General features: G+C 41.1%; 2 protein-coding genes and 1 pseudogene across 6 annotated transcripts in view; 2 read left to right on the plus strand and 1 right to left on the minus strand.

The window, feature by feature from the left end:
• The window catches only part of NIBAN1 (niban apoptosis regulator 1), a 212,785-nt gene extending 197,751 nt beyond the window's left edge, over positions 1–15,034 (minus strand). Inside the window, exon 1 of the mRNA XM_025430082.3 lies at positions 14,896–15,034. Within this exon, the coding sequence (XP_025285867.3) occupies positions 14,896–14,932 (37 nt within the window). The 5' untranslated portion in view covers positions 14,933–15,034. The remainder of the gene's footprint in view (positions 1–14,895) is intronic.
• Positions 1,089–1,550, plus strand: LOC112648502 (ubiquitin-conjugating enzyme E2 variant 1-like; annotated as a pseudogene).
• RNF2 (ring finger protein 2) overlaps positions 14,982–17,680 on the plus strand; it is a 49,145-nt gene continuing 46,446 nt past the window's right edge. For 2 of the 5 annotated variants that reach the window (XM_025430085.3, XM_025430086.3), the window contains exon 1: positions 15,407–15,620. The gene's annotated coding sequence lies outside the window, so the exon portion shown is untranslated. Of the gene's footprint in view, positions 15,024–15,406; positions 15,621–16,449; positions 16,579–17,680 lie in introns of those variants that run through there. The other 3 variants (XM_035719301.2, XM_035719300.2, XM_035719302.2) reach the window with 3 other exon arrangements.

The raw sequence follows: 17,680 nt of genomic DNA on the forward strand, positions 1-17,680 counted from the left end.
TTCAGACTGTTCCCAAACTAAAGCATTTATTATGGGAAATATTTTCTTTAATAGTAATTTTCAAGTTTTAAAAAATAAAGACTACATAACGATAGGTAGATTACTCATGTTAGGCTAAGTCTCTTTTTTTCCTTAGATGTGACTTGAAAGAATAGATTTTTTTAAAGCTTCAGTTAAAAAAAAAGCAGATGGCAAAGATATGTTACTGAATTCTAGCTATTAAAATATGATATCTAAATTCCAGATGAGAATGAAACGAATGCGAATGTGTAAATGTTAATATTTACATATAAGAGCTGTATTTTCCAAAAATGTTTTGCTTTAGATTAAGCAAGAGTTACTCAGAAAGTTTATGGTCTTTCCCAATATGAAAATATTGCATTGCAAAAGCCAGAAGTTTCAACAATTTCCAGATTAAGAAATGAAGTCTTAGTTAATTTGAAAAGATGAAGAACTTTTATTCTATTATATAACCATCATAAAAGGAAACTTCTGAACCACCACCAAGTTCTGATTCTCTACTTTCAAGCTGAGGTCACATTCCTCTCCCCTGTCCGTCTTGGGATAGCCTCTTCTAGTAAGCATACATCTGGTTTAAATTCCCACCATATGTGATAAATCAATGCATAAGAGATAATAAATTTAGAAGACTATTTTCTTATAGGCTTTGGCTTCTATTCTCTTAGCATTTCCAAGTCTGATGATTTTTCCATCTTAGATTATCTATGTTGTAGTAATAAGAGAAGGCCCAAAACACAGAATGTATTTAAGACCAAGAACTTATTTCCAAAGGCAATCAGCAGGAAACTTGAAATGATTAATCTGGTATCTTTATGAACTTTGAAAAACTGAACCCAACATTTCATGACTTTTTATGCTATAGTCCTTTTTATCAATTATCTTTAGTGATTGGGGATTATAACTAAAATATAATGAATATTCACTATTTAGATGATTTGTAGATTTATTCTTTTATTTTAGTATAAATATTTAGAAACCCAGCACCATTATTATTAGTTAAAGCGGGGTCACCAATTGTGAGAAGGTAGTTTAGAATAGTGGTTAAGGATATGGATTTGGGACACAAGATGACAGCCACCACAGGCTTGGGAGTAAAAGTCTTGCAATTTTCGACTGTGGGAAGAACTGGAAGAAGGCCAGAAAGGAGTAGGAGGTGGCACAGTTAGCTGAGGTCTAGAAGATGACAAAGATATGACACTTCTAAGATGGACAGGGATGATTGATAATTGGGCCTCCAAGAACAATTTATGAAAACCGAATATATAGCCTTAAAATAGAATGTGGGCCTAAATACCAGAAGCACCCCCCTTTGTAAGATTTGTAACAAAAATTAATATGAATGGAGTTAATAATTCTAATGGAGTGGTGGACCCAAGAGCCATATCAGTGCTAGTAAAATGGCAGAATTCATATAGCATCAAAGTTGTCCTGCAAGAGCTCTGGCGCCTAATGATCTCTAAAGAAAACATGAAACTCCCTCAGCTGCTCCAAGGACAGTGTTACAGCAATTAATCAAAAAGAGAAACCACAGGCCCTCTCCCTACCCCATTCGATTTAAGCAGTCACTTGCTTAAAAATGTCCACAGTAGTACGTTTTCTAGATACATCTTGTAGACCTCAAAAGTACTGGAAAGGGGGGCAGCTCTGGTGGCTCAGCGGTTTAGCGCCGCCTTCAGCCTAGGGCATGATCCTGGAGACCAGGGATTGAGTCCCATGTCAGGCTCCTTGCATGGAGCCTGCTTCTCCCTCTGCCTGTGTCTCTGCCTCTCTCTGCTTTCTGTGTATTCTCATGAATAAATAAATAAAATCTTAAAAAAAAAAAAAAAGAAAAAAAAAGTACTGGAAAGGAAGCTCCCATTCAAAGGCAATTTATCTTAAGATACTGTAAATGATACTAATTTTTTGTCCATTTGAGATACATGCTATGCTATAACAAATCATACTGTGAAGTGTAACCACTGCCTACATAGTTAAATTTCTGGGATCAAGAAAGTATATTTAGATTGATTCCCATCATAACTGGTGGGGCACAGCTAACTCAACTGTGAAAAGACACATCACACAATCACCCTGTTGCTGATTACAAGGCCTGGGGTCTCTGCTTTCTCCCCTTCTCCTCCTGCTGGCTCCCTCCCTCCTTCCATTGACCCCTCTGTCCCTGCAATAGCCCTCCAGCTTGGAGTGGCTTGCTAGAATAGGCATCGAGGTTTCAGGTCATAGCCTGGGGGACTACTGCTGGGTGTGCAGGGGTGCTTCAACTGCACCCCTGGTTTCTTTTTTTAAGTCTTAAATGATGCCCTCCCCACTCCAAGCCATCATCCTTTCTCCACTTCCCATGACCATCCTCAGCCGAAGCATAGATTGTAACCCCCTCTGCTCCCCTCTGAAATTGGCCTTTGGTGAGGAATTCAGGGCTTTCCCCATATCTTCTCGCCCACCTTAATGGAGGGGTGCTGCATTTTCCTTTCTCCTCAAGTCCCTTTTTGCATCATCACCACCCAACACTTCCTTGTTTTGGCCAAAGCCATCAGGTAAGGTTGGAAAGAGTCTCTAACTTCCCTTGTTTAGTTTGGAATATTTACTCACTCTCCACCAGCCTGGGAATGAATATTGGGTCCTCAGCCCTGCCACCCTCTGCTGTCATCGTCTGCTGATACTGTTTTTTAGCTCAGGTTTTGATAAAGTGAAAAGAACAGTCACCAGGGGTACTCAGACCTGCCAGCTCTCAAAGTGCTTGGTGGTAAAACTTGGAGAAAGGCCATAGAAGATACTTGTAAGCACACACGATCCCTCTGAATGAACTGTTTTCTGTAATTGCTTTTGCTTTTAACAATTGAAGAAATTTTAAACAGGGTTCTTACGTGGTCATCTTACAATCCATTTGGGTCTAGTTTGGAATCTGACAATTGGAACAAAAAGAACCTTGGATTTGATGCATGCTTTGTTTTTGGTGCTGCTGTGTCTCATGGTCCTCAGCAGGGATGGAGAAAAAAAACTTGGTGTGCACAGCAGATCCCCGAAATTGGCAGGCTTGACTTCCTGGCAAATTGCTGCGTTTTTCCACTTTTCTGTTCAGGACCACTAAATGCTGAGATGTGGATGCATACTGAAATAAATGCAATTCATTGTGTTCTAAAGGTTTTTTTTTTTTTTAATTTAGTGTTTCTGCAAAACCACCTATTGAAGCAGCAACTATCAAGTCTGAAAAGCAATCGATGTTTCCATTAATCTTTTTTGGGGGGATACCTTAGTTCTAAGGATTTAATATCCTGTAAGTAAAGTTGAACATAACAGTATTCCATAAGCAGCCTTTTTATTGTCAGACCATTGCCTGATTTTAATATAATAAAAAAAAAGTGTGTGGTAAAAAACAAAAAAGGATATGGATATGCTCATCCTATTACTTGAGGTGACTTAGGATAAGTACTGAAATGCATTAAACCTCTATTTTCTAATCCATAAAATGGTAGTAATTATGGTAACTTCTTCATAAAGTTGGCATAAAGATGAAATGAGATGATGCTTCTAAAATACTTAGCACAGTACCTGACACATACACAATTTATGAGATTTTTGGCTATTACCATGGTTGTGAATTTACCTACAACTCTTCTCGTTTTCAGGATAAAGCTAATATTGCCAAGACTGGAAATCTATGAGAGGTGTTGTTCCATAGTGTGTAATTAAAAATGGGCCTCAAGGAAGAATTATTCCTATTGCATTTCTCTTATTGGCCTCATCACATTTGGTATGTGTCTCTGTCTCCTACTTGATGCTAGGTTCTTTTGAGGATAGGGTCTATGTCTCTTTGAATTACTGAGTGTGGTTAATTGTAGAATCTTGCTAAGGGAGTGTGTAAATGAACATGTATGCAAATACACTTAAAAATTAATTTTACATTTTGAGTTATTTATGTGGTTTTATTTATTTATTTTTAAAGATTTTATTCATTCATTCATGAGAGACACACACACAGAGAGAGAGAGAGAGAGAGAGAGAGAGAGAGAGGCAGAGACACAGGCAGAGGGAGAAGCAGGCTCCATGCAGGGAGCCTATGTAGGACTCAATCCCCGGTCTCCTGGATCATGCCCAGGGCTGAAGGTAGGCACCAAACTGCTGAGCCACCCAGGGATCCCAATTTATGTGGTTTTAAGTAATCATAAGGAGTGACTCCTTTTAGCTCCCTTGAGTCTAGAAAGCAATATAGACATTATAGCTACAAATAAAAGGATAGTTAAAAATCATACATTGTCATTTGTTTACATTTCAAGGAGGAGATCTAGTTTAGACATTTTATATTTGAGATCCCTAGTAGACATCCAAGTAGAGGGGCTGAACAGGGAGTTGGATTAAGTTTGGAGAGGTCTTTAACATTCCAGAAACTTTTAGAAATCTCTAAGTCTGGAAAAATTGAGGGTAGTTAACATACGGTTAGTACTTACAGCTACATTACTGAATAGGATCACCAAGAGGGAGGATGTAAATTAAGAAGGGAAAGAGTCCTAAGATTAAACTCTGAGACATTCCAAAACGTAGAGTGTGGGGTCATGACATGAAGCCAAAGTAAGAGACTGATCTGGAGAGGATCAGAGGTCAAACAAATTTGAACCAAGAGAAAGTCAATTATCCCATGTTCAGCTCTCATTGACTCTGGCTCTTGCTCACATCTATGTTGGGAGCTTTTTACAAATTCAGTATACTATTTGGATCTATCTCTAGTTTTCCTAATTAACTCTCTGCTTCTCACAACCCTTATTCGATACTCTGTTCTGTATGTGTCTTCAGATTGGGCCCACTGAAATCTTTAGGATCTAGAGTCAAGGTCAGGGCTGCCCTTTGGCCAGCCTCAGCTAACACCAGCCCTGTTGCACCTTGCCCTTATTCCTCACCTCACTTGTCATCCTCTCCTGGAAGAGACGGAAAGATAGCTCCTCTTGATGATTTGGCTTCAGACCTCCTGATTCAGCTTTCAGGTGGGTGTAATACACCTCTCCTCAAACTTACCCTGTGCCTCCCTTTCTTGGACTTCCTTCTTGCCTGTGTATTGTATTTTTGCTCCAGCTCCAGGCATTTGGCCACTTTAGAGAAACAACCTGTCTTTTTCAGTCAGTCTCTGACTCTATCTGCAGCCCCCCCCCCCCCCCCCCCGCCCGCACTCTACTCCGACTACAATGACAGGTGCTCTTGCTGTGACCCTCTGGGTCATCTGATCCGATCTAGAAGAAGGTCAAGTCTCTTAAACCCAGTCTAATATATTGCCTAAGCTTTTTACCATATGGTGATCTCAAATAGTCTAGAAAATAAAAATTCCCTGGAGAGAGAGAGAGAGTGTGTGTGTATGTATATATATATATATATATATATATATATATATATATATATATGATGGAAAATTCAAATATTTGATTCCTAACCTACAACTTGTATTTGTTTCCAGTAATCACAAGCTAAATCAGCAGCAATTTCTGGAGGGAGTACTAGAAGTCTAATTAGCAAACAATACTTGATATTTCCCCTAGAGACTGTGGGATATAAATTAGGAGGAGAAGAATAGAATTCCAAGATAATTATATAGGTCCTAGAACTCTTTTAAAGGGTTGTTGCTATTTGAGGGTTCTGTAATCATTGGTTGGTCCCTGTTTAACCTAAATTCTTACTAAGTTGGGTCAGGTATGTTTAGGGGAGATCTAGTAATAAGACCAACTCCCTGATTTTCAAGGCCACTACACAACTAGATCTCCAGAAACAAAGAATTTCCAAGTTCTAGTTTTTCTATTTGCTTTGGCTGATGATGCCTGACCTTGAACAGCTTTTTTCTTGATCCCTGTCCTTCAGTTAATAATAGGTGGATATGTATAGAAATTTCACTCACGTTTATTAGATGTTTACTTTTTACATGCATCTTTACTGCTTTTATGATAAAATGCAATGTTTTATTCCAGTGCCCCCCTTAATCCCCATCACCCATTTAGACCATCCTCTGCCCATCTCCCTCCATCAAACCTCAGTTTGTTCTGTATTGTCAAGAATCTCTTATGGTTTGCTTCCCTCTCTTTCTCTTTTTCCCTTCCCTTATGTTCATCTGTTTTTTTTTCCCTTAAATTCCACATATGAGTTAAATCATATGGTATTTGTCTTTCTTTGACTCCTTATATTGCTTAGCATAATACACTCTAGCTCTATCCATGTCATTGCAAATGGCAAGATTTTATTCTTTTTGATGACTAATATTTCATCATGTGTATATGTGTGTATATGTATATACAATACACATATACACCACAAATACACATATACACACACATATATATACCACATCTTTTTTTTTTTTTTTTTTTTACCACATTTTCTTTATCCATTTGTCAGTTAATGGACATTTGGGCTCTTTCCATAGTTTGGCTATTGTTGATCATGCTGTTATAAACATTGAGGTGCATATTCCCCTTTGAATCTGTATTTTTTTAAGATTTTATTTCTTTATTCATGGGAGACAGAGAGAGAGAGAGAGACAGAGATATAGGCAGAGAGAGAAGCAAACTCCCTGTGGGGAGCCTGATATGGATCTCAATTCCAGGATCCTGGGATCAGGGCCTGAGCCAAGGGCAGATGCTCAACCACTGAGCCACCCAGGCATCCCTGAATCTGTATTTTTGTATCCTTTGGGTAAATACCTAGTAGTGCAACTGCTGACTTGTATGGTAATTCTATTTTTAACCTTTTGGGGAACCTCCTACTGTTTCCAGAGTGGTTGTACCAGTTTGCATTCCCACCAACAGTGTGTAAGAGGGTTCCCCTTTCTCCACAACCTTGCCAACATCTGTTGTTTCCTGTGTTGTTAATTTTAGCCATTCTGACAAGTGTGTGGTGGTATCTCATCATGGTTTTGATTTTTATTTCTCTGATGATGAGTGATATTGAACAGTAGCTTTATCTCATTTTTTTAAGTTATATGATATAGTACTGTATAGAATACTAAAATTTATTTAATAAAAATATGACTTATATTCATATATTTACAAGCAATGTAAAAACATCCATATATATATATATATATATATATATATATATATATATATTTCTTTGCACACTTGTATGAGTATTTCTGTAAGATACATTCCTAGAACTGGATTTTTTAGGCTGAAAGACACACACATTTCAAATTTTGAGATAGAACTACCAAATTGTCCTCTTAAAAAAGTTGTGTCATTTTTCATGCACATCGTTAATGTATGTAATATCTGTGTTCATAAACATAAACCAACAATTGGTATTATGATTGTTGGAACATGGTAGATAGAAAATTATACCTATTCAAATTTTCATTTTCTAAGTATTATTGTAATAGTTAAACACACTTGGTAAAATATACAAAGCAAGTATTTTTAGTGACTGCTTTTTAAAAACTATAGTTATTTTCATTGCTTAAAGGCATAACAGATGTATCTTAGGAGCAAAGCATATGTATAGATATATAAATACCTATACATATACATATACATATATATATATATATATATACACACATACACAGGCATTAAAGTACTTGACACATCATTTTTTTTCCCACCCCCCACCCTTGACACATCAAATACACCCATTTACAGATGAGTGACATTGTGCCCTCATGCTACTTTCACTCTCATGGGTGGGTTGGGGGACATATTTGCATACAACTAATGTAGGCAAGTGCATGATGGAGAAAGATGTTAAATCTAGTTTGAGAACTAGTAAACTTTCAAGTTCCACTGGAATAATAGATTAATGGATAGCATGTTGAGTTTTTACTTTTGGTATGAAATATTAGTACGTTTTGACAGGACTCTTCAAAATAAACATCTGAATAGGGTTCTACTTGAAAGTCCACCAATAACAAATTTTCCTGTTGGCTGATATTCTTTGGGTGGGGGTAGCTGGAACAATATCATATGACATTCCTAACATGGGCTCTCCTGATCTAAGATTGTTTCTGGAGTATTCAATACCACAGATAGCAACCTAATTGGTTTTCTGTTCTTTTCCACCAACGAGCTCTGTATTTTCTGCATTTGTTATTAAAGATGGCTCTTTTCCTTTACCATGAATGGCATAGTGTCTACAGGTTATGCTTGATATCTTCTTGCGATGCAGTTTGTATTCACTATGTGTCAGGCCCCAAGCTAAAGGGGATAAGAATATGGCCAAGCCTAATTAAAGAGCAAGTCAGGAAATGAATAGGTTGGCAAATAGCTAAGAACTGGATCATGTGGAAAAAGGGACAGCTGTGTTGAGGTCAGGCCCACAGTCATCTTTTTTAAATTTTAGGAAAGGGTCAAACCAGGACAGCTAATGAATAAAGTCCAAGAGTGAAGACTAGAAGCTAAAGATGTGTAAATGTCAAGAAGTTAAGGAATTGAAACTACACTAAGAACATCAGTATTGTCTTAAAACAACTAATTAGAAGAGTGAGTGTTGGAGAGGGACACAACAGGGTAAGTTAAGTCATCCATATACCTTTAATAGGATACTATGACAAGAAGGTTCCTTTGTAGTCACCTCAATCCCACACTCCATATGTGACAGACTTCATAATTCTTAAGGGACAACAGTCAATTCTGATCTTAGAAGCATGGTCAGTGAAATTTATTTTAAAAATCAAAAAACTTTTGTATAGACTAAAATCCTTAGAAAATATCTCTTTCTATATGTAACACATAAAACCTTACTATTCTTAATGGGCACCTAGGTGGCTCAGACAGTTAAGTATCTGCCTTGGGTTCAGGTTATGATCCTAGGCTCCAGGGATCAAGCCCTACATCCTGCTCAGTGGGGAGCCTGTTTCTCCCTCTCCCTCCCTCTGCCTGTTGCTCCCCCTGCTTGTGCTCTCTCTCTTTGCCAAATAAATAAAATATTTTAAAAAATGAAAAAAAACCCATTATTCTAGGCTGACCAGAATGGTTTTCAGATTTACCTAAATTATAACTTACTTGAATGTCTTATTCAATGTATATTTTAATGGCTTTCTTCTGTAGAGTATAAAATGCTAATGACTCAGCAGATGGATGGATACTGCAGGGGTTTCCAGATCTTGATATAGTCTAAAATAAAACAAAATTTTCTTTGTATGGGTGGAAGTTGGCAGTTCTTTTAAATTCTTTACTAAAAACATTTCCAAGAAATATGTTAGATAAGGAATGTCTTTACCGTCCACTCTCTCATCCTACAAAAACCATTCTAGCACCATGCTTGCTTTCAGTGGGAAAAATTAAAATGTCCACCAAGGCAGTATGAGTAAGCTGTAATTTGACTTAGGTATTTTGCACTCTTCAACTGTACTTCCCCACATGGATCTTCCAGCCTTTTTTTTTTTTTTTCAGAGAAATTTCCATTTTAGTTCTGAATTTTAATCTTAATTATCTATTCCTTGTTCACTTCCAGGATGATTCTTAGTGTTCCTATATCAATGCCAAAGCACAAATCTCTTCCCTTGCAGTAAACATTTTGGAAAGGAAAAAAACTTCCAAAGTTTATTAGAATGGAATAAACATTTTTCATATTAGAAAGCTTAAGCCGGTAATTATTAAACCATACCTTAACTTACATCTGAAGTGGATATCACAATATTTCCCAGATATATGCTCCATTATTAACTACAAAGAAACAGTTGGCTATTTGTGTTGCATCAGAATGAAAACTTTTATTCATTCTTTTGACTTTTCAAAACATATGCTGGTTCATTATTTTAATAAAATGTACTAACAGATGTTAGGCAGAATGTGGCCACATCTGGGAGACATAAAATACTATTCCAAGTCTCCATAGGAGGGAAGTAGCAATATTGTTTAGTTCTCCCCAAAAGCCTAACTAGACCATCTCATTTAATCTGCTTAACTCCTTTAAGTTGAATAGTTAAGAGTAGCACCAATTATTTTGGTTGCCTTGAGAATAGAAAAAGGAAAGCTAAACTAAAACACCAAGGGAAATACCACAAAACGAAATGTACTATGCTGAAATACAAATAAAACTTCACTAAAGCCTGTGGCTAGGGCTATATTTTTTCAGCTGAAGAGGTTGTAAATCTTAAATTGCTGGCTTCCTGAATCCACCTTGAATTATAGGTCTCTTTAGGCCTTTCTACAACGTCCCTACTTTAGTTGACCCTTTCAAAGAAAGCACAACACATCTACAAGATGACAAATAAAGATTTTGGTAGAAGATATATTTTGACAACAGTATATATATAGACAGCGATTAAGTCCCAAGCTATTTCTGTCTTCTAACCTAACTTTTAATTTTATTTTGTTTTCTTAAAGCAAGTTTTCTAAGAAAACAAAAACAAGACCTGCTGGTTTTCTGTCAATGGATCAGGTTTATACACTGTTGCACTGAACATCATCTCTAGCTTCTTAAAAATAGACCACACTGAGGATTGGAATAATACTAGTGTTGAGAGGAAGCTCTGGAGATGTTTGTCTTATATGCTGCTTACCCATTAGAAAGAAGAAAAATGCTGGAGTTCTATATGCAGCATAGAGTGGGAAGGTACATGTGGCACAAAGGAAAGTATCCCTGGATTTGAATTCAGATGACTTAGGTGTGAGCCTCAGCTCTGCCACTTATGAGCTCTATGTTTGCAAAAGCTAGTTAACCACAGAAGTCACATTTTCTTTGTCTATAAAGTAGGAATAATACGTTGGAGGACTGATCTGAAGATTTAGTGGACTAATAATTAATATAAATGCCCTATATAAACTGTGACACATATATAGCTTATCATTAACAGGCTGCTGGTGGCCTGCAATCTTCATTTCAGAAGAGCAGACAACAATTAGATATTTGGAGTATTGTTGAAAAGAAACCCATATGGTATATGCAGGCAGGTAAAAGGTTCCCATTTCAAACACACTGCCGGGGATCCCTGGGTGGCTCAGCAGTTTAGTGCCTGCTTTTGGTCCAGGGCGTCATTCTGGAGTCTTGGGATCGAGTCCCGCATCAGGCTTTCTGCATGGAGCCTGCTTCTCCCTCTGCCTGTGTCTCTGCCTCTCTCTGTCTCTCCTGAATAAATAAAATCTTTAAAAACAACAAACAAACACACTGCCTAAATAGGGAAAGATTCTATAAGGACTAACTACAACCTTAATAGAAATTTCTGCTTGTAAGTGATAAAAGTGAAGCAAACCAAGCTCATAGGTACTGCTCTATTTCATATACACATTGGGATCAGATTCCCAGTCTCTCATTTTCTTAACATCTATTTATTGAGCATCTATTAAATATGCCAAGCATCACACTAATCTCTAGGTATACACTTGTGGACAAGATTTTTGCTCCCAAGGAATTTATGTCCTACTCACATTAATATCTCAATTCCAAGAACTTGGCCAAGTGTTGGCACATAGTAGATATTCAATAAAAGTTGCTTGAGCCAAACTAATCTAATTTTGTAGCATTACCATAGCAGAAAGTTGGTAAAGCTGTGAAATTTGTGATTAAAAATGATTTTTGTACTTAGTTAACCATGTGATTAATAGGGTACTACTTCTCAAGTTTTGAGAGAATGTAATCTTTTTTTTTTATAGGTAAACTCTATCCCCAACATGGGGCTCAAACTGACAACCTCAAGATAAAGAGTTGCATGCATGATCCTCCAACTGAGCCAGCCAGCTGCCACAAAAATAATCTTTTTAACTAGAGTTCATGTAGTCATCTACCTATAGTATGATACTTGTATTATATAATGTTAACTTAACATTTCCTACTCAAAATATGATTTTTACTTCCAATTAGTACATTTAACATGGGAGCAGAGTATTAGAAGAATGTATTTTTAAGGGTAATATCCCTTAGGTCAGGTCAAAAAATTAGCAAAAGGAATGTAGGTTGGATATGTCAAGTCACTATAGACAGACTGATATTGATTTAATGTACAACTAAAACAAAGCAAAAGAAAATGGAAAGTCCATTCTATTTATATGATCAAGGTGAGATAGCTACAAAATGGTGGACCCTCTGTCAATCTGGTTCTTAGACTGGAAAAGAGGGACTCTGATCCTTATGAGGAAGCATAAACAAGCAATAAACTTCTGTTGTGTTAAGGCATGGAGATTTCGGAAATTTTATTACTATACTATAGGAAAATCTTTCCCGATTAATAGTCAGGGGAGGCCCATAGTACTTTCAATGCCAAGTTTCTGAGTAAGAGATAAAATAGGTAATATGAGTTCCATTAATTTGTCAGTAGTGTCTTTCATATTAAGGATGCTAGCCTGAGGTCTAGCTTTTTAATCACATTTAATCCAGATATCCCATAAGTTTTCCATTTTCCCACTAATTCTCCTGTGAATCTTTTTTAAGTACTATATTTAACTTTTATCCATAAAGTTCCTGTGCTTTCTACAAATGATCACTTTTTGCAACATCAATGGAATTTCTTAATCTAACCACACATCATTATCTTCACAGGCATAACTGGAGCAAAAGGTTCTGAATTATGAACACCCTTAATTGAACTGCACATGCAGTCGTCATGAATAAAGGAGGGATGGTTCTATAACTGCGCTATCTCTAGAAGGTGGACCTTTATAGGAAGGGAGAAGCAGCAGCACGCCCTCATTATAGTTCTTCCTTGACTTACAACAAGGCTATGTCCTGATAACCTGGCAGAAGTTGAACATATCCTAAGTCGAAATCCATTTAATACATCTAACTTGGGCGGCTGGGGGTGGGGGTGGGGGGGTGGGGTGGGGGGCTCAGAGGTTTGGCGTCACCTTCAGCCCAGGGCATGATCCTGGAGACCGGGTATCGAGTCCCACTCTGGCTCCCTGCATGGAGCCTGCTTCTCCCTCTGTCTCTCTGTCTCTCTGTCTCTCTGTGTCTTTCATAAATAAATAAATAAAATATTTTAAAAAATAATACACCTAACTTACTGAACATAACAGCCTACCTTATATGTGCTCAGAACACAATAGCTACAGTTGGGCAAAATCCTCTAACACAAAGCCTATTTTGTAATAAAGGGAATAGCTCATATAATTGAATATTGTACTGAACGTGAAAATCAGAATGGCTGTATAAGGGTACAAAGTGGTTGTAAGTGTATCAGGTGTTTACCCTCCTGATCAAATAGCTGACTGTAAGGTGTGGCTCACTGCTGCTGCCCAGCATCACAAGAGTGTCCTACCACAGATAGGTAGTGCAGGAAAAGATCAAAATTCAAAATTTGAAGTACAGTTTCTACTGAATAGTATCACTTTCAACCACTGTTAAGTTGAAAAGTCATACATGTAATTTGGGGACTATCTGTATTTTGACTTTTTTTTTTTCATACTGGAGAAATAGCTTAACCTTGAAGGGTTTGTTTGTAGAATCTGAGAATTTCTTTTCTCTTCTTTTCTTTTTTCTTTTTTCTTTTTCTTTCTCTCTCTCTCTCTCTCTCTCTTTCTCTTTTTCAGTAGAACTCCAAGCTCGATGTGGGGCTGGAACTCGCCACTGTGAGATCAAGAGTCACATGTTCAATCCACTGAGCCAGCGTTCCCAAGAATTGTCATTTCTTATGTAAGGCTATAGATAGTAGATAAAAGTTTTCAAGTCACTGAAAAAGAATAATGCGGGATCCCTGGGTGGCGCCTGCCTTTGGCCCAGGGCGATCCTGGAGACCCAGATCGAGTCCCTCCTCGGGCTCCCTGCATGGAGCCTGCTTCTCCCTCTGCCTATGTCTCTGCCTCTCTCTCTGTGTGACTATCATGAATAAATAAATAAAATCTTTAAAAAAAAAATAATGCTCTGCTTGTTTACTTTAATGGACCGTTAGGTAGGATATGTAATGTGTTGTCTTTAATATTTTAACACCTGTCCTCTTCCTTTCTACCCATCCAAAAACTATCCACCGCAGTACTACTCAAATCCTAGCTCCTCAGGAAATCTTCCTTCAACACACCAGCTGGAGTTGATCCTTTCCTTTTCCAAAATCCTATGTAGATTTATACCATTTATCTGGCATCGCTTGGAGAGTTTTAGAAAGTTCAAAAGCTGGAGAGGACCTAAGAATCATCCAACACAATCCTCTCATTTTGCAAATGAGGAAAATTAAGTCCAAAGAAGTTAGGCAATTTATTTAAGTCACATAGTTAGAGATTCATCGGAGGCTATAAACCTAGTTTGCCCAATTCCCAGGGTGGTCCAATTTCTTTATGCCACAAATGCCTTCCTATGTACTGTCTGATTTCGTTGGTCATCTTTTCAAGAGAACAGGACATCCCACCAACAGTATATACCTTGAGGTCAGGGAACTCTTCCTCTGTTACTACTTCTTCAGTTTGCCGCTTAACTTACACGCAGTTTTACATATTTTTTTTTTTTTTGTAGACTAATTGGTTGCGTTTTGGGTCGTGATTACATCTATCTAATCTATCTTTTTTTTTTTTAAGATTTTATTCATCTATTTATGAGAGAGAGAGAGAGGCAGAGGGAGAAGCAGGCTCCATGCAGGGAGCCCAACACAGGACTCGATCCTGGGATTTCAGAACCACGCTCTGGGCCGAAGGCAGATGCCAAACCGCTGAGCCACCCAGGAGTCCTCAGGGGTCCTCAGGGGTCCCTAACCTATCACTTCTTTTTTTTTTTTTTTTTTTTAATTTATGATAGTCACAGAGAGAGAGAGGCAGGGAGAGAAGCAGGCTCCATGCACCGGGAGCCCGACGTGGGATTCGATCCCCGGTCTCCAGGATCGCGCCCCGGGCCAAAGGCAGGCGCCAAACCGCTGCGCCACCCAGGGATCCCCCCATCACTTCTTACATTCTCAAGTTGAGAGGATGATACTGGAAGGGGCCGAGGAGACAGGAATAAAATAGCAAGGTACGCTGGCCAGTAAGGGCTGAGGAAAACCGTCAGAATACTTACAGACGTCCAACAATATACTTCTAGAACAGAAGGTCATTTTCCCTGGAATAACTGGATCTTGCGGGTTCCCTCGGCCGGGATGGTTAAGCGGGTGCCGGCCGAACGGGGAGGCAGGTGCCGAAGTTCAGGTGAAGTTCTAGAGCGGCCTGCCTGACGAGGATGTGCACCGGCTGCGGTGGGCGTAAGGCCGGGAGGCGGTCACCGAGAGCAGAACTCGCGGCCCGGGCCCCCCGCAGCCGGCCAGGGAGGCGTCCCGGGGGCACCCGGGCGGGGGCAGCAGAGCCCGAGCGGCCCGGCCCCAGCGACGGCAACCGCGGCGGCGCCGTCGACATCCGGGCGTCGCCCGGGGGCCGCCGACCCCGCGGAGGGAGGGCGCCGGGGGGCGGGGCCGGCCGGCGGGGGGCGGGGCCGCTCGCGCCCTCCAGGCCGGCACGAGGCGGCGCGCCCTCCCCTCGCGCCGCGGGCCTCCCCGCGCCGTGCACGTCCCCGTCCCGCGCCTCCGCCCCCTCGCTCGCTCGCTCCTTCCCGCCCTCCCCGCAGCGCCGGCCGAGCCGGCTTCCCCTCAGTCTCTCATGAATATTGAGCGGCCCCTGTTGTATTTCCCGAGCTCCATTGCGGAAGCCGAGGCTCGCCATATTGTGCGGCGGCGCCGGCGGCCGCGGCGGCTTCTACCTGAGTCTCGGTCTGGCCGCGGCCGGCGGAGTCCCGGGCTGGGGCGGGAGCCGGTGAGTGGGGCCGGGCCGGGAGGCGAAGGGCGCGGGAGCTGCGGGCCGGGACGCGCGTCGGCTCGGCGGGGCTGCGGGCGGCTGACGGCGGCGCGGGCACCGGGGGTGTGTTGCCCGCGGCGGGGGGGGTGTGAGGGGAGATGGCGCCGCCGCCGCCGCCGCCGCCGCCGCCCCCGCCCCCGCCCCCGGCCGCTCTCGGGGCGGCGATGGCGGGGGAGGCAGCGTCTCATTGTTCCCGTTTGTTTCTTGGAGGGTCTCGGCGGAAGTGGCGGGTCCGACCTGCGGAGGACCCAGTGCGGGAAGCTCAGGGGTTGCATCCCTTCCTTGGTTGGGAACCCCTCGCCGTCGGCTCCTCAGCGCGGAGGCCGAGGCTGCGGAGCCGCCCCCCCGTCGTCGCCTGCGAGGCGAGGGCTCCCTCCCTGCGGCGCCCCTCAGGAGGCCGGCGGCGCGGAATGCGGGGTTTTTCCTCAGGGCTTCCCCGTCGCTGCCTCGGGGGTGTGCGTCTGCACCGTGGGGGTGGGGTAGGGGCGCTTTGTGCAGAAGGCCCCCTCCCCTCCCCCCGGCGGTGCTGGAGTCGGGGTTCGCGTTTGGAGGCGCCCCTCGGCGCCCCTCGGCGCCCGGGGTTCCGTGTGGGCTGCGGGGGGACCCCCTCCTGGCCGAGGCATTCCTGGAGTGCCGCCCGCCTGCCCGCGAGTATCTGTTGCTGCTTTCTGAAACCGCGAGGTTGCCCCGGCCGAGTCGTGGGGGGAGGGGGTGCCTTGGTTGGCTTCTTATGGAAGCTTCGCGTTTTGAACATGGTCGTTGACGCCGAGATCTTTGGTACCGGGTGTCGCCGGGGGAGCCCTGGCTCTCGCTTGTCAAAGATACTTTTCCTCCTCGAGAGAAGAAGCCTCCTTGCTCCCAGAGATACTGTTGGTTTGGGAGAAAAAAAAAAAAATTGGTCTTTGAAACTTCGTTGGTTCGTTCCGATTATTTGCCCGCTAAGAGCATAATGGCTTTATGGTCTTATTATCCCCTTTAAGCCTTTTTTTTTTTGGTGGTGGGGGGGGGTATATACTGCATGGCTGTCAGAAAGTTGGAGAGAATGTGTGCCTTTAAGGGGTAAAGTGGTTCGAAAATGTTGGATTTCCTTGAGGCGTGTGAAGAAATTTGTTAACTGTGGAAAGGACAGGTTTGCAATCAGCGTTTTGGGAAGACGCTTTTACTTTTAAAAATTAAAAAATAAAAAACCACTGAGACATGGCTTTGATGTTTTAGGCTGAGAATTATGTTCAGGACTAATGTTTGAGTGCTTTGCATTACATAATCTACTTTTGATGAGTTCCAAGACGATAAGCTGGAATACTTAGTGTAATTGGTAGATAATCTACTTTCCCCACTTGCATCGGGGTATAGTTGGATTTTTTAAGAATTTAGCGTGGTGTCAGATCAGGCTTCTTACAGTGAGTATCTGACCCTTTGATTTACGAAGAATTTAAATGGCAGCGATAAGACTTTGGTTATTCCTTTTCCCCTCTGGAATGTCAACTTGTCACAATCAACAGGTATCTCTTCAAATCTTGATTGTACATTTAACATGTTTAAAGTAAAATAATGGGTAGTTATATAAGACTCCATTTTCCAGAGATTGCACAGTAAATATGGCCCCTTACTTTTTCTGAGGATTCTGAGTTATTTCCTTCAGGTACTCTTGTGGGATCCACCTGTAGGGTTAATTATAGTAGGTGTGAGAGAGAAACGGAGAATTTATGATGGAAAACTGCCTAGGTAGGCTAGTCTGAGTATTTTAAAAATATGCTGGGGGTCCTCAAACTTGCTACAGAGAAAAATTTCAAATTAGAGCTACTTACGTTGTGTAGACAATGCAGACATTCAAAATAAGGCATTTTGAGTTTTCTTTGCCTGTATTGAACGCTCAAATAGCTAGTTACTAGGTTTGTGTGGATAGAAATAATGTATAGAGCAGGTCCGCAAATAGGAATTTCGTTTTTCTGCACAAATTTCAGTGTGTAGTGCCAGGTCTTTTTCTAATCTGATTTATTCATGGTTTGTGTTTCTAT

The sequence above is a fragment of the Canis lupus genome, chromosome 7 (genome assembly GCF_003254725.2).
Source record: "Canis lupus dingo isolate Sandy chromosome 7, ASM325472v2, whole genome shotgun sequence".
Lineage (NCBI taxonomy): Eukaryota > Metazoa > Chordata > Mammalia > Carnivora > Canidae > Canis > Canis lupus.